Consider the following 26,817-nt stretch of genomic DNA (forward strand, 5'->3'; position numbering starts at 1 on the left):
AAGACTGTACCTTTCTCAGTATTTGTCCATTTCTCCTAGGTTGTCCATTTTATTGGCCTATAGTTGCTTGTAGTAGTCTCTTTATGATCCTTTGTATTTCTGTGTCTCTGTAACTTCTTTTATATTTCTAATTTTATTGATTTAAACCCTTTCCTTTTTTGTCTTGATAAGTTTGGCTAAAGGTTTATCAGTTACTTCTGTCTTTTCAAAGGACAAACTTTTAGTTTCATTGATCTTTTCTGTTCTTTTCTTCTTCTCTATTTAATTTATTTCTACTCTGATTTTTATGATTTCTTTCCTTCTACTGACTTTGGGTTTTGCTTATTCTTCTTTCTCCAGTTGCCTTGGTGTAGGATTAGGTTGTTTGAGATTCTTCTTATTTCCTGAGATAATATTGTATTGAACTTCCCCAATATGTTTAGTAACATATTGTTTAGCCTCCATGTGTTTGTAATTTTTAGTTTTTTGCTTATGTGTATGCTAAGTCACTTCAGTCATGTCTGACTCTTTGCGACACTATGAACCATAGCCCACCAGGCTCCTCTGTCCATGGGATTCTCCAGGTAAGAATACTGGAGTGGGTTGCCATGATCTATTTCTAATCTCATACTGTTGTGGTTGGAAATGAAGCTTGATGTGATTTCAATCTTCTTAAATTTACCAAGGCTTGTCTTGTGACCCAGCATGTGATTTATCCTGGAGAATGTTCCATGTGCACCTGAGAAGCATGTGTATTCTGTTGTTTTCAGACGGAATCCTCTATACACATCATTTAAGTCTATTTGTCCTAATGCATCATTTAAGACCCGTGCTTCCTTATTGATTTTCAGCCTGGATGATCTGTCCACTGATGTAAGTGGGGTGTAAAAGTCCCCCACCGTAACTGTATTACTGTCAATCTTTAGATGTGGCTGTGGGTTCTGGAAAGCTTTAGGAAGCCCGTCTGTTGATGGGTGGGGCTGTGATCCCACCCTGTTGGTTGTTTGGTCTAAAGTATTCCAGCACTGGAGTCTACAGGCTGTTGGGTGGGGCCAGGTCTCCATGCAAAAATGTCAATCCTTGGGAGCACACACCAAGGAATATTCCCTAGGGCCTCCATCATCAAAGTCCTTGCCCTGCCAATGGGCCACACCTGATACTTGGCTCCCCAGAAGACTCTGTAAGACTTACAAGTAAATCTATGGGCTCCTATGGAGTCACTGCTTTGCCCTCGCTCCCAGTTCATATGGAAATTTGTGTCCGCTGTCCCAGAGTAGAATCTCTATTTCCTCAAGTCCTGCAGAGCCCCTGCACACAAGCCCTGCTGGCCTTCAAAGATAAATGCTCTGGGGCCTCCACTTCTCAATGCTAGACCCCCAGAGCATAACATGGGGCTCAGAACTCTCATTCCTATTGGACAACTTCTGCAATGTAATTATTTTCTAGTTTGTGAGAAGCCTACCCAGCCAATATGGGGTTTGATTATGTAGTAAATGTGCTCTTTCTAGCATCTTGTGATATATTTTCTTTGTCTTTGCATGTAGAATATTTTTTTCTGGTAGATTCTACTCTTTTTGTGGATGGTTATTCAGCAGTTAGTTGTGATTTTGGTGTTTTTGTGAGAGAAGGTGAACTCACATCATTCTATTCTGCCATCTTTTCTCCAATCTCACTTACTGGCCCCACCTTCTAAGACCTTCACATTGTGGGTTAGAACTTCAACATATGAATTGAAAAATGAAAGTGAAGTCGCTCAGTCAAGTCTGACTCTTTGTGACTCCATAGACTGTACCTGCCAGGCTCCTCCATCCATGGGATTTTCCAGGCAAGGTTACTGGAGTTGCCATTTCCTTCTCCAGGGGATCTTGCCAACCTAGGGATCAAACCCTGGTCTTCTGCATTGCAGGCAGAACTCTTTACCATCTGAACCACAAGGGGGCTTCTGTGAATTGGGCAGGAAGCAAATATTTGACAATTGCATCATTTTTGTTTAATACTTTTTTAAACTTTTTTTTAAACTCTATCCATATTGATAAACGTACATTTAAATCATTTCTTTTAACTCCTATATAATGAGTTATAGTGTATATCTTGGAGAAGGAAATGGTAATCCACTCCAGTATTTTGTCTGGTAAATCCCATGGACAAAGGAGCCTGGCAGGCTACAGTCAATGGGATTGCAAAGAATCAGACATGACTTAGTGACTAAACAACAACAACAATAAAACCTTGTTTTCTTTGGAATCCTAACTCTATAATTACAGTCACTAAAATCCACAATGCAGGAAATGTGGGTTCAATCTTTGAGTCAGGAAGATCCTCTGAAGAAGGAAATGGCAACCTATTCCAGTATTCTTGCCTGGGAAAAAATTCCATGGACATTGAAACCTGGTGGGCTATATATAGTCCATGGGGTTGCAAAAAAGTCAGACATGACTTAGCAACTAAACAACAAGTGTATATCTGCAATACTGATCTCTTGTCCATCATCTCAAGAAAGACTGAACTAAACATCCTCCTACTTATCCCTTTATGGATCCATTCCAGTTCTTCTGGAAGCATAATTACTGGCTCATTGGGTGTGCATACACTTAATCTGACTAATTGATGCTGGATTGCTCTTCAAAATGGCTGAACTAGGGTGCACTCCCATCTGTAGTGCATGAGTATTCCTATGTCCCCTTATCTTTGTCAACACTTGGTAACATTTGGCTTTCTAATTACTTCCAGTGTAATAGGCATTAAAAGTGTATCTTATTCATAGTTTAATTTGCACTTTTCTATTGTATGTTTCAATTGTGTATCACGGCCATATACTTGTCAGCCTTTCGGACTTCCATTTCTAAAAACTGCCAGTTCTTCGAATTTGAGTCAGTTCTAGTAAGGTGGATGAACCTGGAGCTGGTTATACAGAGTGAAGTTACTCAGAAAGAGACAGACAAATATCATATATTCATACAGATATATGGCATCTAGAAGATGGCACTGATAAACCTATTCACAGGGCAGGAATAGGGACTCATATATTAAGAACAGACTTATGGACACAGCAGGGGAAAGAGAAGATGGGACGAATTGAGAGAGTAGCACTGAAATACATACATTACCATGTGGAAAACAGATAGCTAGTGGGGAGTTGCTAACGAGCAGGGAGCTACGCCTGGTTCTCTGTGACAACATAGAAAGGTGGGTTGGAGTGGGAGATGGGAGGGAGGTCCAGGAGGGAGAGGACATATGTATACCTATGGCTGATTCATGCTGATGTGTGGCAGAAACCAGCAAAACATTGTAGACCAATTGTCCTCCATTTAAAAGTAAATACACTTTTAAAACTGTTCTTATTGTTTGCCTATTTTTCTATTATAGCTGTTTTATTAGATTATTAAAATCTTGCAAAGCAAGATTTTCTTATGTTTTGTAAATTTGGAACAGTTTTTTGTAGTAGATATTGCACTTATCCATTCCATTTTTTATTAATTTGAGCCATATTGTCCTTCATAAAACAGAAGTCCATAATTTTTAAGTAATCATATTTACCAGTTTTGTCTGCCTTATGGTTGTATCTTTAAAGTTTTTAAAAGAATGTATTTCCTCTTTTTAAGTCATAAAATTATTTTACCATACTTTCATTCTATTAAACTTATACTTTTACCCTTTACAGAAGGTTTTTAAATGCATCTTAAGTCTATCTTTGAATGTGATGTTAGGTAGGAACCCACGTCATAAGCCAGTTTTCCCAATGTAACTAACTAAACAATCTATGAAATATATGATTATTCAGTTCATGACAATTCTTAGCCCCTGAGTCTTACAGAAAAGGAAACACAATCCACCTCTTCAAACTCCTTTCCATCTCTTTGGAGTGATAATAGTAACACACACTAAACTGAACAGCATGACATGATATAATTAAGGACTAACTTGTATATTGAGGGTAATAAGTGCAGAAGAACTTCAAAGAGGATCAACTAGAGTTCAATGATCAAGAAAGGCTGTGTATTATTTTAGCCCTGTTTAAGTTAGATGGTGTCCCTTTCCCTCCACTCCCCATGAATTTACCTTTAGGAGAATTCCAGGAAGTGTTCAGGCCTCATCTGGAGCCACCCCTGTGTATTGTTGCTAACTCCCAATGAATAAACCAGATTCTTCTCTCTGATCTATGTGAGGGCTAATTAGACAGACAAGAAAGACAGGTTGTAGATCTTGTTCTGCCTCATAATTGGGGATTTACTGATTTTAATGGAAATGGAGATGCAAAACTGAAATGAGTTCATGCTCAGATTTTACTAAAATCCATTCCAGTTACTAGATAGTAGCAAGGACATATCTCATCTTTCGTATTATTCTTCAGAAAAGACTCCAGTAACCAGACACTGTGATATTCCCAAATAGGTAGGTCTTTTCATTATTATTATAAATTTGAGTAGGATCACTAAGGGAGCATTTCATTTGAAGAAATATATTTCAGAAATATTTTTAAAGTATCAAGTCAGTTCAGTTCAGTTGCTCAGTCATGTCCGACTCTTTGCGACCCCATGAATCACAGCAAGCCAGGCCTCCCTGTCCATCACCAACTCCCGGAGCCTACCCAAACTCACATCCATCAAGTCAGTGATGCCATCCAGCCATCTCATCCTCTGTTGTCCCCTTCTCCTCCTGCCCCCAATCCCTCCCAGCATCAGGGTCTTTTCCAATGAGTCAACCCTTCACATCAAGTAGCCAAAGTATTGGAGTTTCAGCTTCAGCATCAGTCCTTCCAATGAACACCCAGGACTGATCTCCTTTAGGATGGACTGGCTGGATCTCCTTGCAGTCCAAGGGACTCTCAAGAGTCTTCTCCAACACCACAGTTCAAAAGCATCAATTTTTCAGCGCTCAGCTTTCTTCACAGTCCAACTCTCACATCCATACATGACCACTGGAAAAACCATAGCCTTGATTAGACAAACCTTTGTTGGCAAAGTGATGTCTCTGCTTTTTAATATGCTATCTAGGTTGGTCATAACTTTCCTTTCAAGGAGTAAGCGTCTTTTAATTTCATGGCTGCAATCACCATCTGCAGTGATTTTGGAGCCCAAAAGAATAAAGTCAGCCACTGTTTCCACTGTATCCCCATCTATGTCCCATGAAGTGATAGGACCAGATGCCGTGATCTTAGTTTTCTGAATGTTGAGCTTTAAGCCAACTTTTTCACTCTCCTCTTTCACTTTCATCAAGAGGCTCTTTAGTTCCTCTTCACTTTCTGCCATAAGGGTGGTATCATCTGCATATCTGAGGTTATTGATATTTCTCCCGGCAATCTTGATTCCAGCTTGTGCTTCTCCCAGCCCAGCATTTCTCATGATGTGCTCTGCGTATAAGTTAAACAAGCAGAGTGACAATATACAGCCTTGACATGCTCCTTTTCCTATTTGGAACCATCTGTTATTCCATGTCCAGTTCTAACTGTTGCTTCCTAACCTGCATATAGGTTTCTCAAGAGGCAGGTCAGGTGGTCTGGTATTCCCATCTCTTTCAAATTTTCCACAGTTTATTGTGATCCACACAGTCAAAGGCTTTGGCATAGTCAATAAAGCAGAAATATATGTTTTTCTGGGACTCTCTTGCTTTTTCAATGATCCAGCAGATGTCGGTAATTTGATCTCTGGTTCCTCTGCCTTTTCGAAAACCAGCTTGAACATCTGGAAGTTCATGGTTCGTGTATTGCTGAAGCCTGGCTTGGAGAATTTTGAGCATCACTTTACTAGCGTGTGAGATGAGTGCAATGTGTGGTAGTATGAGCATTCTTTGGCATTGCCTTTCTTTGGGATTTAAAGTACAGCATCATTACAAATGTGAAAATCAAAAACTTGTAATATTCTAACAATAACATTAGTTAATGTGTTGAATGCCAAGCTCTCAATTATCTTAGCACCTTAACCACTGTATCTGTATTATTTTAGTTAATCCTCAAAAACAAACTTATGAAGTAAGTACAATTATTATCACAGTTTTATAGATGAGAAAAATCAAGGTATCAAAGTTAATTTACCCAAGATCATTCATATAGTAAGCAATGTAGTTAGGATTTGATATTACATTTTCTTAATAAATTTTTGTCATCTTTAAGAATCATCTGCATGATTTTATTTCCTATCTACCATCCCACAAAACACCAGAAATCAAGTAATTATTCGTGTTATATTTTTCTCTTTCAATTACACTTGACCCTTGAACAACATGGGTTTGAACTGCACAGGCCCACTTATATGCAGATTTTTTAAATAAATACAAGCTATAGTGCTGCATATATATAGTGGTTGGTTGAATTCACAGATGCAGAACCAGGGATACAGAGGACCAACTATGAGCTACATGCATATTTTTGCCCTACCTCCCCACGTTGTTCAAGGGTCAACTATGTGCCCACCTTCTGAATTGACAATGGTAACAGTTAGAAACTTTCTTAGGGTTGTCTCAAAAAAAAAAAAAAAAAAAAACCCACATGCCTCCTGTACCCAAAGTAGTTATAAATTTTATCTTCTTTGTGCCCAGGAACACCAGAAACAGGGCCTGAAATGATCCTCAAACTATCCTTGAGATTATGTGTCTAGAGTTGTAGAGACAAAGAACTTGGAAACAAAGTGATATAAGGAGATAACATAGATTAGGAACACTCTATAAAGGATTTGAAGAACCAGTGAGAGACTTGGCTCTCTGAAGCAGGATGCTCTCCTCTTGAGAAAAGGCAACCAGGTCAAAGTAAAAAATTTAGCAAAGGTATTAGACTATCTAAAGTTTGGAGTTGCATAAGGTAATAGGAATAAGAGGCCCAATGCCTGGTGTAGGGTTATGGTCCTGTTCGGAGAGGAGTGATTGAACTTGCAAGCCTAGAGAAGAAAATAAGCAGCGAGTATTTAAAAACAAGAACAAGAACAACAACAAAAGCTTTGTGTTCAGAGGTTCAGAAAAATTGGATGAAGAATGTAACTGAACTCTTACTTGGGAGCTCAAACTCACCTTCATTTTGTAATTGAAGATTAGGAATGACTAATAGAGGAAAATGTGTATCACAACCTCTGCCTTCAGTGTGTTTAATTTGAATTCTGAAAGAAAACAGGTAATTGTATATTTCATATCTGATCTTCAATAAAACATTGCAAAGGAGTCACTGTTATTCACACTTTATAGATAAGAGAATTAAGCTCCTGAAGTTAAAGTCCACAGTTTGTAAATCATGAAGGTGAGATTTGGAGCGTATAGGTTAACTCCAACATGTGCTCTGTCCACTAAATTTTACTACTTGTCAGGAAGGGAGTCAACTATAATAGAAAGTTCAGTTCTACATCAGTTCTTCTCCCATTAACTTTTAAATCCATATATATTATAAATCGATGTGTTGTATTAGATCACTTTTACCCAGCCAACACATTGGGATTACATTACTAATTATATAAAGATGTCTTCATCTTTAGTTTCTTCATTTTCTTGTATCAATTTTTTCATCTTTATTAAGATATAATTGACATATAACGTTGTGTAAGTTTAAGATGTGAAATTTGATGATATGATACACTTACATTGCAAAATGATTACCACTGTAACATCTCCATAATATCACATAATTATCATTTCCTTTTTTTGGGTGAGAACATTTAAGATATACTCTCCTAGCAGCTTTCAGATATATAACACAATATTGTTATGTATAATCACTACAATGTACATGAGACCCCAGAGCATATTCATTTTATAACCAGAAGCTTGTACTCTAATCAATATTTCCCCATTTTCCCCATCCTCTAGCCTTGGTAACTACCGTTCTGCTACCTGTTTCTATGAGTTCAACTTTTTAGATTCCACATGTAAGTAACATAGTAAAGTATTTGTCTTTGTTTGACTTATTTCACATAGCATAATGCCCTTAAAATCCATCCATGTTGTTATAAATGGCAGAATTTCATTCTTTCTCATGGCTATAGAATGTACAGCTAACCTTTGAACAATGCAGGTTTGATTTGCAAGGGCCCACTTATATGCAGATTTTTTTTCATTAGCAAATTCAATAGGATTACATGATTCAACCATAGTTGGTGGAATCCATAGATGCCAAGCCATGAGTAGAGAGAAAACATTTATATGGGGACTGTGGATATGTAGGGTGAACTATTTGTTTTATGGGGACTTTCAATTGCACAGAGGTTGAGCACCCCTAGCCCCAACATTTTTCAAGGGTCAGCTATATCTTTAACCATTTATTTTTTCATGAACACTTAGGCTGTTTCCATATCTTAGCTATTGTAAATAATGTTGTGAGGAACATAGGAGTGCAAATATCTCTTTGAGATCCTGTTTTAATTTCCTTTGAATGTATACCCAGAAGTTGATCCAACCAGTCCATCCTAAAGGAGATCAGTCCTGGGTGTTCATTGGAAGGACTGATGTTGAAGCTGAAACTCTAATACTTTGGCCACCTGATGTGAAGAATTGACTCATTTGAAAAGACCCTGATGCTGGGAAAGATTGAGGGCAGGAGGAGAAGGGGACAACAGAGGATGAGATGGTTGGATGGCATCACCGACTCAATGGACATGAGTTTGTGTAAACTCCGGGAGTTGGTGACGGACAGGGAGGCCTGGCATGCTGCGGTTCATGGGGTCGCAGAGTCAGACATGACTGAGCAACTGAACTGAACTGAACTGAGGATTGCTGGCTCATATGGTAGTTTATTTTTAATTTTTTGAGGAATGTCCATGCTTTTTTCCAGAGTGGCTATATCAATTTACATTCCCAAAAAGAGTGTGCAAGGGTTCCTTTCACCAAAGTCTTGCAGTTTTAGTGTTAAGATCTTTCACCTCCTTGGTTAAATTTATCCCAAGGTATTTTATTGTTTTTGATACTATTATGAATGAGACTGTTTTATTTATTCTTCAGATATTCTGTTGTTAGTGTATAAAAACAAAACTGATTTCTACAGGTGAATTCTATATGTTTGATTTCTCCATTGCTATGTACGCAACTTTGTGGAATTCATTGACTAGTTCCAACAGCTTTTCGGTGGCATCTTTAAGATTTTCTATGTAAAATTATATTATCTGCAAATAAGGCAATTCTACTTCTTCTTTTCTGGTTTTGATGCTTTTGTTATCTTTCTTGCCTGTTTCCTCTGCTAGAACTCCTAGTACCTCAGTGAATAAGAGTAGTGAGAGTGGGCACCCTTCTTGTCTAGCTCCTGATCATAGAGGGAAATTTTTCAATCTTTTGTGGTTGAGTTTGGTGTAAATTGTGCCTTTGTCATACATGACTTTTATTGTGTTACGTCCCTTTACATGTGACTTGTTTAGTGTTTTTATCTTAAAAAAAACCTTGTATTTTTTCAAATGCTTTTTCTGCATCTATTGAGATGATCATATGATTTTCACCTTTCATCCTATTGATGTGTTGCATCACATTTATTGTTTTGCATATGTTGAACCAACTTACATCCCAGAGATTGTTGCTGTTAAGTCACTAAGTCATGTCCAACTCTTTGTGACCCCATAGACTACAGTATGACAGGCTTCCTTATCTCTCACCATCTTCTGGAGTTCACCCAAGTTCACGTCCATTGAATCGAAGATGCTATGCAACCATCTCATCCTCTGCCACTCTCTTCTCCTTTTGCTTTCTATCTTTCCCAGCACCAGAGTCTTTTCCAGTGAATCGGTTGTTCACATCAGGTGGCAAAAGTACTGGAGCTTCGGCTTCACCATCAGTCCTTCAATGAGTATTCAAGGTTTCTTTCCCTTAGGATTGGCTGTTTAATCAATTTTTCTCAGAGATAAGTCTCACTTAATTATGGTGTATTATTCTCCCATTATGCTGTTGAATTGCATTTAATACATCACTGAGAATTTTTGCACCAGGAATATTTGTAGTTTTCTTTTCTCATAGTATCCTTACTGGCTTTGATATCAAGGTAAGGCTGGTCACTCAAATTGAGTTTAGGAGTGTTCCTTCTTCTCTGATTTTGTGGAAGAGTTTGAGAAGGAATGTCATCAATTCTTATTTAAATGATTGGTAAAATTCACCAGTGAAACCATCAGGTCCTGGATTTTCCTTTTAAGAAAAAGGCTTTTCCTTTTTTATTACTGCTTTATCTCCTTACACATCATTGGTCTCAGATTTTTTATTTCTTCATGATTAAAATACAATCACATGATTAAAAATACAATTCTTCATTGTATTTTTCGAGGAATGTATCCATTTCTTCTAGAGTATCCAATTTGCTGGTGTATAACTGTTCACAGTGGAAAATTCTTAAAGAGATGGAATACCGGACCACCTGACCTGCCTCCTGAAAAATCTGTATGCAGGTCAAAAAGCAACAGTTAGAACTGGACATGGAACAACAGACTGGTTCCAAATTGGGAAAGGAGTACATCAAGACTGTATATTGTGACTCTGCTTATTTAACTTGTACGCAGAGTACATCATGCGAAATGCCAAGCTGGATGAAGCACAAGCTAGAATCAAGATTGCTGAGAAAAATATCAATAACCTCAGATATGCAGATGACACCACCCTTATGGCAGAAAGTAAAGAACTAAAGAGCCTCTTGATGAAAGTGAAAGAGGAGAGTGAGAAGTTGGCTTAAAACTCAACATTCAGAAAACTAAGATCATGGCATCCAGTCAGATCACTTCATGGCAAATAGATGGGGAAAAAAATGGAAACAGTGACAGACTTTATTTTGGGGGGCTCCAAAATTACGGCAGGTGGTGACTTCAGCCATGAAATTAAAAGACGCTTGCTCCTTTGAAGAAAAGCTATGACCAACCTAGATAGCATATTACAAAGCAGAGACATTACTTTGCCAACAAAGGTCCATCTAGTCAAAGCTATGGCTTTTCCAGTAGTCATGTATGGATGTGAGAATTGGACTATAAAAAAAGCTGAGCACTGAAGAATTGATGCTTTTGAACTGTGGTGTTGGAGAAGACTCTTGAGAGTCCCTTGGACTGCAAGGAGATCCCACCAGTCCATCCTAAAGGAAATCAGTCCTGAATATTCATGGGAAGGATTGAGGCTGAAGCTGAAACTCCAATATTTTGTAATTCTTTCCAATTCTTTGCACTACCTGATGCAAAGAACTGACTCATTTGAAAAGACCTTGATGCTGGGAAAGATTGAAGGTGGGAGGAGAAGGGGACAACAGAGCATGAGATAGTTGGATGGCATCACCAGCTCACTAGACATCAGTTTGAGTAAGCTCCGGGAGTTGGTGATGGACAAGGAAGCCTGGTGTGCTGCAGTCCATGGGGTCACAAAGAGTTGGACACAACTGAAAGACTGAACTGAACTGTCTTTATGATCCTTTGTATTTCTGTGTTATAACTTCTGCTCTTTCATTTCTCATTTTCTTTGTGCCTTCTCTCTTTTAGATATTCTCACTAAAGTTTTTCATCTCTATTTATCCTTTCAAAAACACAGCTTAAGACAAATGCATAAGAAAGCTGTGGTACATATATACAATGGAATATTACTCAGCCATTAAAAAGAATACATTTGAATCCATTCTAATAAGGTGGATTAAACTGGAGCCTATTATACAGAGTGAAGTAAGCCAGAAAGAAAAACACCAATACAGTATACTAACAGATATATATGGAATTTAAAAAGATGGTAACGATAACCCTATATGTGAGACAGCAAAAGAGACACAGATGTATAGAACAGTCTTTTGGACTCCATGGGAAAAGGCGAGGGTGGGATGCTCTGAGAGAATAGCATTGAAACATGTATATTGTCATATATGAAACAGATCTCCAGTCCAGGTTCGATGCATGAGACAAGTGCTCAGGGCTGGTGCACTGGGATGACCCAGAGGGATGGGATAGGGAGGGAGGTGGGAGGGGGGATCAGGATGGGGAACACATGTACACCCATGGCTGATTCATATCTGTATGGCAAAAACCACTATAATATTGTAAAGTAATTAGCCTCCAACTAAAATAAATAAATTAAAAAAAAAAGAAACCCTCGGTTCTGAAGTTGACTGAGCATCAACCTCTCCAACTAAGGCAATATACCTTTAGGAAGAAAAAATGTTTTCTAAGGATAGTGTTTTATTTTAAATTAAAACTTTTAAGTTTCCTGTGAGATGCTGCCTCTCATTTCCGACTCTTTGTGACCCCATGGAGTATAGCCTACCAGGCTCTTCCGTCCATGGGGTTTTTCAGGCAAGAATACTGGAGTGGGTTGCCATTTCCTTCTCCAGGAGATCTTCCCTGACCCAGGGACTGAACCCGGGTCTCCCACTTTGTAGGCAGACGCTTCACCATCTGAGCCACCAGGGAAGTCTGAGATGCTGCATAGGTCATTAATTATTCAGTGCTGGTTGGATGTCTTGTCAGAGTGCACTTCTACTAAAAACATGTACTCTCTCGGAAAATACTTCATTAACATGCGATGAATAAAACTGATCTATGTTGTGTCCACAAAAAAAACAAAAACAAAAACACAGCTTAGTTTTGCTGATCTTTTCTATTGTTTTTATGATCTTTATTTTATTGATTTCTGTTCTGATTTTTGTTACTTTTTTCCTTCTGCTATCCTTGGGATTAGTTTGTTCTTTTTCTAGTTCCTTGAGGGCTAAAGAGATCAAGAGATCAATAAGTCTCTAAAATACTGTGAGCACCACCAGTGCTCAAGTTGGCCATGTTCCATGCAGGCTTAGGATAATTATTCACAGTTTCTTAAATCTTGGATTTTGAAAAAGTCTGGATTTTATATAGATAGCTTAGCAACCTTAAAGGGTTTCAATAAGGACTATCAAGATTATCATCCTTATTTTTAAAGGGAAAGAATATAGACTGCTTTGGAGAGGGGTAATCATTACCCGTTGCTTGTACACGTCAGGAATCAAATTACTGAAAAAGTCAACTAGGAGAAAAAATTCTCCTCAAATATTCATGGGCAGTTTTATTTTTTCTCTAGGAGTATTGATCTCGATCTGGCTAAATCTCATTAAAAATACTAATAAAAACTTCCTGGTAAATAAATGCAAGCAATACTGTTGTTTAGTTGCTAAGTCATGTCTGACTCTTTTGTGACCCCCATGGACTGTAGCCCACCAGACTCCTCTGTCCATGGAATTTTCCAGGCAAGAATACTGGAGTGGGTTGCCATTTCCTTCTCCAGAGGATCTTTTCAACCCAGGGATTGAATCCGCATCCACAGATTCACCTGCTTTGCAGGCAGATTCTTTACCACTGAGCCACCAGGTGTGATCCAAATGCAAGGTAAATGCAAGGCTTTCTAATAAATTCTCACTTTTTTTTATTGATTCATGGCTTTTTGCCATGCTGCACTCCTACATATTGTAGACTATGAAAAGACTGATTGTCCCTATCCATAGAGAGTTTGCAGTTTAGTAGAGGGCTTCCCTTGTGGCTCAGCTGGTAAAAAATTCACCTGCAAGCAGGAGACCTGGGTTCGATCCCTGGATTGGGAAGATCTTCTAGAGATGGGAAAGGCTACCCATTCCAATATTCTGGCCTAGAGAGTTCCGTGGACCGTATAGTCCTTGAGGTCGAAAGAGCTGGACACGATTGAGCGACTTTCACCTTCAGAGGAGATAATGTATTTGCATAAGCAACTATATTAAGGAGTAAAAGACATAATAGGGATAAGAACAATTAAGGGAGGAAAAAGAAAGGTTACTTTGAGGTTTAAGGAATTAACCCGAAGTAGGTCTTAGCTGAAATAGACCTTGAAGAAGATTGAGAAAAGCAGAGCTAGCAGGATGAGAGAGGGAGCCACAGACCAAAGGAACAGTCTGAGAAAGGCAAGCATGCAGGGAAACAAGAGCCATGCCTGAGAAAGTGCTCCCAGGCATGAAAGATGATGGTGGTGGCGATGGGTGGCAGGGGGTTCAGTGGCAGATGGTGAAAGCATCTAAAATGAAAGATAGGCTACATGTGTGAACAGAGTTAGTTTGGGAATGAGAGCTCAATGGCTGGGTGTGTCTGTTTGAGCTGAAAGCCTCTCCCTAACTCTTTCATTAAACACACAACTAACCTTCAATTGCCCTCTTAATCTCAGTTCAACTTCCAGTATTTCAAAATCATCAAACATAAAGAGGTAGTACCCTGAAAGAGGGTCTTCTGTTCAATGTTAGGAGACTAACTCCAATTACAAAACTCTGCAAATGTCCCCAAAAAGGGAGCAAGATAGATTTATAAATCACTAAACCTATTGTTATGCAAATTATAAATTCATAACAAGCTGGCACACAGCTTTAAAAAAAAAAGTGTCCTTTGAAACTTCTGAGAATTCAGAATTAGAATGCCAAAGTGTTGGCAGATTATTTGATGAAAGAGGCCTTAATCTGCCAGGGAAACATCTTTAGGGGGTCTCTAGAAAGCAGGTTCATATATAAACTCTATTCAGCAATAAAGTTTACATTCATGTTTTCTCTGATTTCCCCTGTTTTAAATTCCTTTGGCATAGGAACTTTTTAGCCAGTCTCTGTGCCCCAGTATTTCTCAAACTGTTTTCCTGGCTACATAGATCACCTTAAGATTTTGGACTTCACACCAGACCAGGCTATATGGATCGCTTAAGATTCTGGACTTCACCCCAGATCCAACCAGTGAGACTTTACAGGGACAGGTCCTGGAATTTGAACTATAGAGAAGAAACTTCTATATTTCTGTGATTACAAAAGTTACTTCTACCTAGATTCTTCCTGTGTTATTCTTTTATCACTTGCCTTCTCAGACACCTGAACTATTCATAGATGGAATGGATGCTGGGGCTGGATATTCTTCTCAGCGGGCACTTTGCCAGATGAATGATGTCATCTGGAGTCAAAAACTTAATCCAATACTTTTACCAACAAGTCACAAACAGCCAAGGGATTTACTGTGGGTAGAATTTCAGAGGATAACTACAAACCAGACTTCTTTAAATGCCTAAAGAAATTAACTTTTATTCCTTTTAATATTGGTCACTTTTCTCCCCTTTTATTTTGGTTAGCCTTTTCTTTTCTTTTGTATTTCCCCCAAATATTGAGTAACAGGACTGGCTCTGAATACCACAAGAGAAATGATTAAAATAATATCGCTCTTACAAAAACATATCTTACCAAACAATTTCATTTCTAACATATGAACCCCACATTTCTTCAGCCCATTTAAACTTTTCTTATCTAAAGTCAAATAAGTATATATTCTGGATATAAGCAATTTCTCTGTTTTCTAAATACTGCCTTGGATGGAAAGTGTAAAAAATATATTACCAAATATATCTTTACAAGTTTTACACTTTAAGTCAATCAACTGTTTATGCTATAACTTATTGTCATATGTTCTTTGATAGAAATTGAAGTAAAATGTACATTATATATAACAAGGAGGTTGTGTGATTGATAAGAGATGAATGTAAAGACAGAAACCTACATTTAAGTTCCAGTTATTAATCCACATGATGCTAGGGAAATTCACACAATGTCTCCAAGTATCAGTTCTGTCTTCAAATGAAATAAGAATCAAAACTATTCTTATTTCATAGTTATTATAAGGAGTAAGGGAGATCATGTATATTTTGTTTCCTAATTAAACTTTTTATGAATGCCTGATAGTGCTAAGTCATAACTTGTTCCTTGATATCTGAAACCATCTTCTTTTTATTTTCATTAAGAGTTAAACTTTTCCTGTCTCCTCCTTAAGGATTTAGGACATAGTTTTTTCACAGTCGGCTCATCAATCAAATATGAAAAGCAGTGACTGAATTCAGATGACACTGGTCACTAGGGGATACTGGAAGCCAAAATCTACATGTGATAAGTCACAGCATCATTGTTGTTCAGTTGCTAAGTAGTGTCCTATTGTTTGCAACTCTATGGACTGTAGCTCGCCAGGCTCCTCTGTCCTCCACCAACTCCCAGAGTTTGCTGAAATTTATGTCCGTGAGTCAGCGATAGATCTAACCACCTCATCCTCTGTCGCCCCTTTCTTTTGCCTTCAATCTGTCCAGCATGAGGGTCTTTTCCAATGACTTGGTGCTTCATATCAAGTAGCCAAAGTATTGGAGCTTCAGCTTCATCGTTAGTCCTTCCAATGAATATTCAAGGTTGACTTCCTTTAGGATTGTCTGGTTTGATCTCTGCAGTACAAGGGACTCTCAAAAGTCTCCTGCAGCACCACCATTCAAAAGCATCAATTCTTTGGTGCTCAACCTTCGTATGAACCAACTCTCACATCTGCGCATGACTACTAGAAAAACCATAGGTTTCACTGTATGGACCTTTGTCAGCAAAGTGATGTCGCTCCTTTTTAATATGCTATCTGCGTTTGTCATGGCTTATCTTCCAAGGAGCAAACATCTTTTAATTTCATGGCTACAGTCACAGTCTGCAGTGATTTTGGAGCCCAAGAAAATAAAATCTGTCACTGCTTCCACTTTTTTCCCTTCTATTTGCCATGGAAGTGATGGAACTGGATGCAATGATCTTAGTTTTTTGAATGTTGAGTTTTAAAGGATCTGTTTCACTCTCCTCTTTCACTCTCATCAAGAGACTCTTTAGTTCCTCTTCATTTTCTGCCATTAGAGTGGTGTCACCTGCATATCTGAGGTTGCTGATATTTCTCCCAACAATCTTGATTCCAGCTTTTGATTCATCTAGCCTGGCATTTTGCATAATGTACTATGCATATAAGTTAGATAAGTAGGGTGACAATATTCAGCCTTTACATCTTCCTTCCCAATTTTGAACCAGTCAGTTTTTCCATGTCCAGTTCTAATATGATGCTTCAGCAGGTGATTAAAATTCTGCTCAAATAAACCCAAAACAGTAGCTTTCCTTCTACTTCCCCATTGACTTAAACTGAATAACACAACTTTGACCTAAACCTGCAAGACCACCTTACCCTTTCTTCCTCCCTTGCCCACTCTACTAGGGCTCACAGTCAACAACAATTAAAAAATCATTGGCTCTTTCCTAAATCTCTAATACTTCTTCCCTGCAGCCAAAGACCTGCAAAGAAATCTGAGACCTGCAATGCCAGGATGGGGGTTAACCTGATCCACTGACAGGCTACTACCAAAATATACCCAGCATTTTATATGTTTTTAATTTTTACAATCCTATGAGTAGCATATCAATATCTTTGTTTTAGATGTTAGGATATTGAGGCTCAAATTGACTCAGTAACTTTTCCACAGTCACCCAGTTCATGAGTAGCACAATAGGTTGGCTGCAAACCCAGTACTAAGCCAGGGTTCTCTTCACCCCCTCTCAAGGACTCCCTCTAGATCCCATCTCTGCTCTGCATCATTCTGCTTCACTTTCTATGGAGTTTTAGGAACATAATGTCTACCCCAAATACCTGCATCAGCATATTAGAGTCACCTGGAAGATTTTTACAACTACTAATGCCTTTAAGTTTCCTCGGGGTCATCTATAACCAAAACTCTGGCAGAGACACTCCAGCATCTTTAAGTCTTTTTTTTTTTCCTGCAAATGATTCTGTTGCATTGTTAGATTTAAGAACCACTGGTTTAAATAATGATATTACTCATGCTAAACATTTTTATATTGCTTTAACATTTAATCAGTGGTGTGTTCTTATTATAAAATATCTTATTAACACATAGTTTCTTTTTATTGTAATAACAGGTGGATGAGACATTTATAGATTCGGCCTTGAACAAGCATTACATCAAGAACCAAGTAGTGAAACTGACGTATGTATGCTTGGGCAAAGGTGACTTCATGGTCTAGAGTGACCAAAAGCACAGGACACAGGAACCTTTATACACTGTTGCCTCTACAAGACTGGCTTTTGGCCAGGATTTCTTATTAATATGATTGCAACAACAGTCTCAAGATATAGAGGTGACCACCATTTTGTAAATGCAAAAACTGAGACTCTGGGAGATTAAGTGAAATGTTCAAAATTCCCCAAGTGACAGAACAGGAATCAAATCCCATCAAGTGATGGTAAGGCCTGGGACTGCCAGAAACCAGGGCCTTGAGAAAACCCAGCAGCATGTCACTGCATGCACCAAATTGTATTCTTTCAATATATATGTCATTTCAAAAATATTAAGGAGCCAAAGTTGACTACAAAATGGGGTCACAAGTCTTTCCTGGATTGAACCCCTAGTGACAGGAGGCATGCCCAAACACAAATAAATAAACTTGAAATAAATTTTGAAATAAATTTCCATTTGTGGTGGTGGAGGAGGAGACTCATACAGGCTGAGAAATTGCTCAGAGGTTTCAGTTGTCTTATTTGGAAAGTTCATAGCAGAACATGTATGTAATAGATACAAACCTATGGGCCTGTGTGACTCATCTTCTTTTAAAAAAATGAGAATATTCAGATGGATATATTTGAAGGAAATAATCATCAGTTTTCTTATCAATAGTCTAATGCCCTATTGGTAGAATGACTCCAAGTTTCTTACACCTTTACCATAACTAGGTACCTCCAGAAGGATTTTACGATATAAATTTGATACATTTTATAATACATCTAGGAGAGAAAAAGCGTGTTTTTGCTGAAACTGTCTAGATTTCATGCCCTCCATTTTCAAATTCTGACTTGCCATAACATCTTAGCAAAATTATCATAGTCTTATGCACTCCTTTGAATGTGTAGTCATTATCATTTTGTAAGTTTTTGTGTGGGTGCATTCCACCTGGTAAACAATGTTTTCCCTCTGATTTAAGAAGAGGGAATATTTGCCAATTTGACATAAAATTCTGATAATTTATATCTTCACATTCCAGAGCCTAAATGAACCACAGTATATAAAATCCCTTCAAATTGATACCATTTCCTCTTTTTTAAAGTCAAGGGATTCAAGAAAATAGGGCTCTCATGCTTATTATAGCTTCAATCTTTTGAAGTGTAAAAATAAGAGATGTGGCAGATCAACATATAGGTTTCCATTTTGTACAAGACCTTTACTGTTTGATTTTCATACTTTAAGCATATATGAAAATTCAGCCCCTCAAGTGAAGGGACTTAAACATGTTTATATGAAAAAAGTTCAAGGAATTGGATATGCTTAGTTTGGAGAATACTGAGAGACCGAGAATATCACTGTCTTCAAATATTATACATGGAAGAGAGAACTGATGTTTTATGTATGTCCGAACTGGTAGACGTAAGCCTATGGAGTGGAAGCTTTAAGGAGCTATGTTCAACTCCAAATGAAGAATTCTCTTAAAATCAAAGCTGACCAAAGAGAAATAGCCTCTTTAGGGAAGTAAATTTCTAATCATTTTAATTACTTGCTGGGGTGAGATGACCACTTATCATGGAGGCTGTAGAGCTGATGAAGGTATCACATGAGGGACAGGTCAGAGATACCACTGAAGTTTTTTCCAATCTTCAGGGTTTATGATTTTGCTGATAACATTTTAGTTTCTGAGTCTTATACAAATACTATAACAAGCCTTCAAATTAATGGGAAAATTCACTTAAAGCAAAAAGAGAACATGAAGAGGGAATATATGAAACAATCTTGAGTCAGAGTAACATAAATGAGTAGCAATATGAGATAATCAACTGTTGACACTTTCAATTGAGGCATAATTCAAAGGAATAAAATACAAAAAAAGAGTGTAGGATAATACTGGATGTATTCTTTGAACAAGTACATTTCTATTCTATGTCATAGTCCAGAGGAAGATGGGACGACAGTAGATATCATTATGGTGTTTCAGTTCCCCTCTGCTGAGCCAAGTGCAGTGAGAAGTAGGAAAATCCGCAGCATCTTAGATGAGAAGATAAGGAACACCAGAGTCTTGCCAATAAACACCTCATCAGTTGAAGTTAATGGTAAGTAGGTACCTTTCTACGTGACGTGAAGTTCTCTATTAAGTCCTTTTTATGTCTAATCATAAATTTATTTACTATTATTTCCATTCCAAATAATAGCTAGAATTCAGGTGAAAAAAAATATTCAAGTTAAAAAAGTGGCTTTTAAGGGCTTTATTATTCTCTGATGAAAGCATATCTGAAATTAGTCAAGTGGCTTTTCCTATAGTAATTGACTGGCACTCATCCTGAAATAAAAGCAAACCTTTACCACTAACAGAGTTCATCTGACCCAGCCACTGCTTCCATGACTAAGCAAGTGAAAACACCAAGTGTTAAGCAATGGCTGTTTTTCTGTTTCAGAAACATAAACCCAGTTGCCTTTAGAAATAGGAATAGTTTCTGTGAATAGTGAAACTGAAGTTTGTGTTAACCTTTTTCCTGTGGGCAAGTGAAAACACCAAGTGTTAAGCAATGGCTGTTTTTCTGTTTCAGAAACATAAACCCAGTTGCCTTTAGAAATAGGAATAGTTTCTGTGAATAGTGAAACTGAAGTTTGTGTTAACCTTTTTCCTGTGGGCATTTGGGAAAACGGTAAACTAACTTTGGAGCCACTAAAGCCATCTTACAAGTAATGAATTAAAAAATCATGAAACTAGAAATCATAGGAACCATTATATCATCATTGCTTCTTTAAAAGAAGTAGCTTTTATCAAGGTCCTTCTCTATGCCCTTTAGATGCAGCATTTAGCTTCTTTATTCTTATGAATTAGGCAAATTCATCTTTAGAGATGTGAAAGAAGGGCTTTAGACCTTCTATCTATAGTGAAAGGACTCTGGCAACTAAAAAGGGCAAAGATTTAGTTAAGGACTCCAGTAATTTAAAAGAGCAGAGATTCAACTCTATTAATAGATTGCTAATTTCTTGAGAGGCTTTATGAGGGGGAAAAAAGTGTTCTTTGGTCAAACACTTTTTAGAAATGCAATCTACAATATTCACCTCTTAGAAATTCACCCCTTATATTAGCATACCAAAAACTCTCAGGAGTCCAGCCAGACAGAAACTGTTTGAAAGTGAAAGTGAAAATCACTCAGTCATGTCCGACTCTTTTTGACCCTGTGGACTGTAGTCTGCCATGCTCCTCTGTCCATGGAATTCTCCAGGCCAGTATACTGGAGTGGGTTGTTGTTTCCTTCTCCAGGGGATCTTCCCAACCCAGGGATCGAACCCAAGTCTCCTGCATCATAGATGAATTCTTTACTGTGTAAGCCACTAGTGAAACCTGAAAACCTGTTTACCCCTGTTCATTAAGCTGCTTCCACAAGCATCTATTCCTGAAAGACAAGTACAGATTTCCCCTTCACATTCCAGTGGACACCAGACTTAAGAGTCACAGAAGAGACTCAGAATAAGTGTGATTCATATCAGACATGAAACAGAAAGCCCTGCCCTTTCAAGTGTCTGGCTGACTCTTTAGGAGGAAACCTGACCAGGAAATAAAATCTGTGGGAATGGGATGGGCAGGGGTTTGCTGATGAGACAAAGAGTCAGTTAATCAGGAAATGAACCTGGGAACCTCTCCCAACCCAGGAGGGAAGAACCTCTCAAGGGCTTAATCCGCCTTCTTTGTTTTTTCCTTTATGGAGAACAAATGAATCGAGGTTGTAAGATACTGGAAGTTCTGATAAGTTACAAGACGTATTCTACATAATTTTAAATAACCAGTTAATTTGCAAGGAACTTAAAAGCCTGAGCTATCTGAAACCAGAAATGAAGCATGAGGTGGTCATTGGGTGTCTGGGCTTTTTATTTCCTATAGGTTTAGTCTGTGACCTGTAGTCTGTTTTAATGTCTATAGTAGATTAAAGGGCAGGACGTGCTGATGAAGAACCTGATTTGAGAGTTACCTGATTCTAACTCCACTGAGTCACTACAGGACTACCCAAGTTCTGTAAAGGACTTGTATTTACAAAGTCCACCAAAGGACTACCATGACTTTTCCTCCACTTTCTCATCTACAATCTTGCAATGATAATATTTGTTCTTCCTGAAGTCACAGAAATATCAAGAATATATACAAGAAAACAAAAAATATAATATTGAACATATAGGCTATCAGAAAGTTAGAAAATTGTGCATATACTTTGGAAACCTGAAAATATTAATGCAAATAATTGGTGGTAGAAAAAACTAGAAGCCTGGAGGTTTCCAAATTTCCAAATATGAAAAGAGCAGTGTGAACTAGCACTTAGGAAAAGCTCACTCAGTAGAAAACTGATTCAAATCCTCAAGGCAATCCTTGTAGACAAAAAAACTGCTCTCCAGCAATACTTAGTTTGGGGGATTTCAAATGAATGGAAAATTGCAGAAATTCTAGACAAAATCTAGAAATAACCTCGCAGCCCCAGATTTACCCAAAATCTGGCAAGTATCTGTGTTTTGGTTTGACAAGTAACTGTGTGGTGTGCGCCTTCCTGTGATGTGATGTCAGAACAAAATTAATATTGACTCCTTTGAACTGCAAATGCCATGGCTGTGGAAGAGCAGCTCCTCGCCCATGGGCTGTTGATGTGGGAAACGTAGAAAGTGAAACCATTTTGTCAGAATTGGTAATTAGCAATAGTCAGTCACTTGTATATGGGCAGTTTACCTCCAGGTATAACCATTCTGTCTAAAATTCTTTCCTCAAAAATCCAATGAAACTCCCAATACTACACGTACCCTGGTCTCATTCCTGGAAAGGGCTGAGTTGCATCTTGCTCAAGCTAAGCAGAAGCTCTAATTGAAGAATTCTAAATTTATATCATTGTAATGCATTACTAACATGGGGCATATTCAAATAACCTCATTTTATTTCACTTCACTTTATTGCACTTCACAGATGTTGTGTTTTTTTGTTTTTTTTTTTTTACAAATTGAAGGTTTGTGGCAATCCTGTGTTGTCAGATGATAGTTAGCATGCTTTAGCAGTAAAGTACTTTTTAATTAAGGTATGTATATTGTTATTTAAAACATAATGCACCCTTAATGGACTACAAAATGGTATAAACATAAACTTTTAAATGCACTGGGAAACCAAAAAAATTTTGACTTTTCTTATTGTGATATTTGCCTATTGCAGTGGTCTCGAACCGAACCCATAATATCTCCAAAGTATGCCTATAGTTTTAAAAAATAAAACAAGAAATTTACTACCTTAAAACTACATTTGACCAAAAATTGAGTTTCTTCTATAAATAAAGACTGAGAATCTGTACTGAGCAACTGATTCTTCACTATATAATGATTTAGACATGCCTTTTATAAGTTTATTGGATATTCTCAAAAGCTTCCACTTTGTGTAGTTCATCATCATTAGTTTCCCAAGTGAAATTTATAGAAGGTAAGTGGAAAGAAACATTGTCGTTGTGCATAATGGGAAGTTAAATGTGGAGAATATGGGTCTGAGACACATGGTTTTACACAAGTAAAACCATCCATCCTCATTCTACCTATTAAGCCCTTTTGTTTTGAAAACCATCCCACTTTTCACACAACCATTCATCAACTTAATTTTAAATGTTCGTATTTCCTTTATCAGGTTACCAACTTTGTTGGAAATGACAGAATTTTATCTTAGATTCTGTCCAATAATTAGCCTCTACCAGTATCCAGCAGGTGTTTGATAACAATATATAGTAGTTCATTCATTCCTTGAGGGGGGGGACATTTTGATAATTTAAGAACTGTGTTTTAGAAGTATTTTAACTATAGTTTGTGTGGTAGTTTTCAAAGTTGGTTTTTTTTTTTTTTTTTCATCCTTAAACCCTTGAACCAAAGAAAGGCTTAAGTGAAATCTTAAACAGAAGAGATAAAAGCAGACTTGTTCTTGTTGAGGCTGAGTTTGAACCTAAAGACTCCATTAGTTGCTCCCTCTTTCCCTACTTTCTCTATATCCTTAAGTTAAATCCAAAGATTTATCCTAAGCCATTGGAAAGCCACTGTTCCGTATTACTACAAACGATTTGTGGGTTTTGATTATACATATTTGAGCCTTAATCACTCACTGCTTACTGTCTGTATGTGCAGTGCTTAGTCACTCAGCCATGTCCGACTCTTTGCGACCCCATGGACTTTAGCCCACCAGGCTCCTCTGTCCATGGGGTTCTCCAGGCAAGAATACTGAAGTGGGTTGCCATGCCCTCCTCCAGTGGATCTTCCCAACCCAGGGATTGAACCCAGATCTCCCACATTGCAGATGGATTCTTTACCATCTGAGCCACCAGGGAAGCCTAGAGTTGCCAATAAATCTCTACAAAAACCATACATATATCCTGTTATATCAGCTGTTTTCCTGACTCATCCATAAGCTCAAATTTCTGGACTCCATTTATGATGAGTATTCTCTGATAATTTCTGGTCATTGAGACCAACTAGGAGAATATCAAATTATCATTCTTTGTTCTATCTTCTTTTTCAGCAATGAGCTCATCAACAGGGAAGCTAACTGTCCAAGCATGTAAGTCTAGTTAGCTTATAAAGACAAATTCCATTTCCATCTCAGAAAGGATAATATCTTCAAATATTAGCTCATAATTTCCCACTCATGTTCCATTTTCTTTTGGAGAGAATAACAATTGTGTAAAAAATGAAAATACTTTTTTTCTAATTCTAAAACCAACCATTTTGTCATCTTCATCAAAAATATTTTACATGGTGGAAATCTAGGAGCAATTTGAAGAAATTTTATATTTCTGATTTGGAATAAATGGACTTGCCTTGATAATTTTTAAATGCTACTAATTATGCTTTCTACTGAGAAGTAAAATAATGAGAAAGTGAAAAATGGGAAAGAGATAGACCCTTTTACTTGTGACTGTCTATACAATTTACTGATCATACTCTTCTTCATGGTTGACAGCAGCTCCACTCACTCACTTCATATCATCATTTGCTTCATATCACTGTGACCTAAATTTTGAAAGAATTTTTTAAAAGTGGTGATGACTTCGAGCAAAGGTGTTCATTCATTTTCATCTCTCTTGAAAACATACTATACATTTTTACTCATTCATTCAATAAATATCCTTTTAAAATCTACCAAGTGCCAGAAAGTGAATACAAGTGTCACTAAGACATGATTCCTCCTTTAAAATTAGGGGTTTGAATTTGGAAGAAGACATAAATCAACCAGGAAATGTTAAAACAGCGTGATAAATGCTATGGCAGAGATAGTGCAGTGAAAGTCAATCCACAGAGTCAGCCAACCTGACTTGGTCTTGTGGGGTCTGAAAGTGATCCTTGAGACAGGAGAAAGGAAGGACCACAAATCAAGTGACAAGTGGGATGAATGTCCTGGGCAGGGGGAATGGTACGTAAAAATGTCTTTAGAAAAGCAGGAATACAATCACTTCTTGTAAGTGAAAAATGTCAGTGTGGCTGTAATATAGGATTGGGGGTTGGGGACATGAGAAAGGGGTGTGCTTAATAGTCATTAAGGACCAGAATCACGCTAACACATTTCAACTTTATCTGGAGGGCAATGAAAAGTCACTAAAGGGTTTCAGACACATCAGAAAGGCCACCCAGGTTTCAGGGTGGAGAATGGATTGGAGGAGCAGCACTGGAGGCAAGGAGATGATCAGAGAATGCAGTCCTCCAGCTGAGAAAAACAGTAGTCTAAACTAGAGATGGCAGTGACAGGGATTTCTCAACAACTGGCCACAGTAGCAGTGTCATCAGCACCAGTAAAGTGAATTTCCTCTTTGATACCCAATTTTTTGAAATAAAAATTGAATCTACCATATTTTCTTTATTAGCAGCATGCTTTAAACAGGCTTCATTCTTAAGTGGGAATCCTAAGCAGCAAACTCATCTCTGATCTGTCACAGATAATAGAGTACTTACTTATCCCCACTTATAGTGAATGTGATATTTATGTGGAAACATAGAATCCTCCACCCTAAAGAGTAAGAGACTGGTCATGATGCATTAACCATGCCCCTTTAGGAACTAGCCACTCAGAAAAATGTATGAGAGAAGGAGTTCCAAGGAACTGGCAATTACTTCTCTGATCAGTTCTTCTGTTGAGGACTTTTATGTCAAAATAACATGGTGGGATCACCTAAAACTAGGAAACAATAATCTTAGCAGGAGCTCCCAGAACATCTGGATAATTGACACTGCAAGTCCTCAAGACACACACTTTGTGGTATGTCAATACTTCTCAGACTTACATAGCTTCAGTGGCCAATGTATATCCATTCTCTAAAGAGAGGGAGCGAGCAAAACATCAAGGAGGAGGAAATACAGAAGGTGGATATTAATATTGTACATGTTTATATGATGCCAGATGCAAACATTGCACGGCAGCACTCTACTAATTTCTCTGTACCAAGAGTTATAGAGACATTTCTCATCAATTAATGATCGCGTCTCTTTCAGGTTGTGGTAAACGAGCTGTTCCATTAGTAAGCAACAGAATAATGTCTGGAGAGATCGCGGGCAAGGCTGCCTGGCCTTGGCAAGCTTCGCTTCAATATAATAACATACATCAGTGTGGGGCCACCTTGATTAGCAATACTTGGCTTGTTACTGCAGCGCACTGCTTTAAGAAGTAAGTGATTGATGTTAACTCACTGCTACTACTTAAAAAACCATCTGAGTTTTATTGTCTTCTGAGTAATAATCAATGTCCCCAAGTATTGCTGTGGTACAATAAGAAAAGCATCTTTCACGTCTTTTTCTAAAGTATAGTGTTGTACTTGAACTTATTTGGAAAGTTTGTAGGGGTAGTAATCACTATCCGAGTATATGCTAATCAGGTCCTTAGGGTTTTAAATAAAGAAATTATGGCTAGAGAAGGTTTGGATATAAGGGGACCCTCCTACACTGCTGGTGAAAATGTAAATTGGTGCAGCCAGTATGAAAAACACTATGGAAGTTCCTTTTTAAAAAACTGAAAATTGAGTTGCCACACAATCTAGCAATCCCACTCCTGGGCATATATTCAGAAAAAACCCTAATTCTAAAAGATACGTGCACCCCAATGTTCATTGCAGA

General features: G+C 37.8%; 1 protein-coding gene across 1 annotated transcript in view; it reads left to right on the top strand.

Moving 5' to 3' along the window:
* TMPRSS11A (transmembrane serine protease 11A) overlaps positions 1-26,817 on the top strand; it is a 57,933-nt gene that overhangs the window by 20,579 nt on the left and 10,537 nt on the right. The window contains exons 4-7 of the mRNA XM_061145581.1: positions 17,621-17,688; positions 19,636-19,796; positions 24,236-24,274; positions 26,200-26,371. Of these exons, the coding sequence (XP_061001564.1) occupies positions 17,621-17,688; positions 19,636-19,796; positions 24,236-24,274; positions 26,200-26,371 (440 nt within the window). The remainder of the gene's footprint in view (positions 1-17,620; positions 17,689-19,635; positions 19,797-24,235; positions 24,275-26,199; positions 26,372-26,817) is intronic.

The sequence above is a fragment of the Dama dama genome, chromosome 6 (assembly GCF_033118175.1).
Source record: "Dama dama isolate Ldn47 chromosome 6, ASM3311817v1, whole genome shotgun sequence".
NCBI lineage: Eukaryota > Metazoa > Chordata > Mammalia > Artiodactyla > Cervidae > Dama > Dama dama.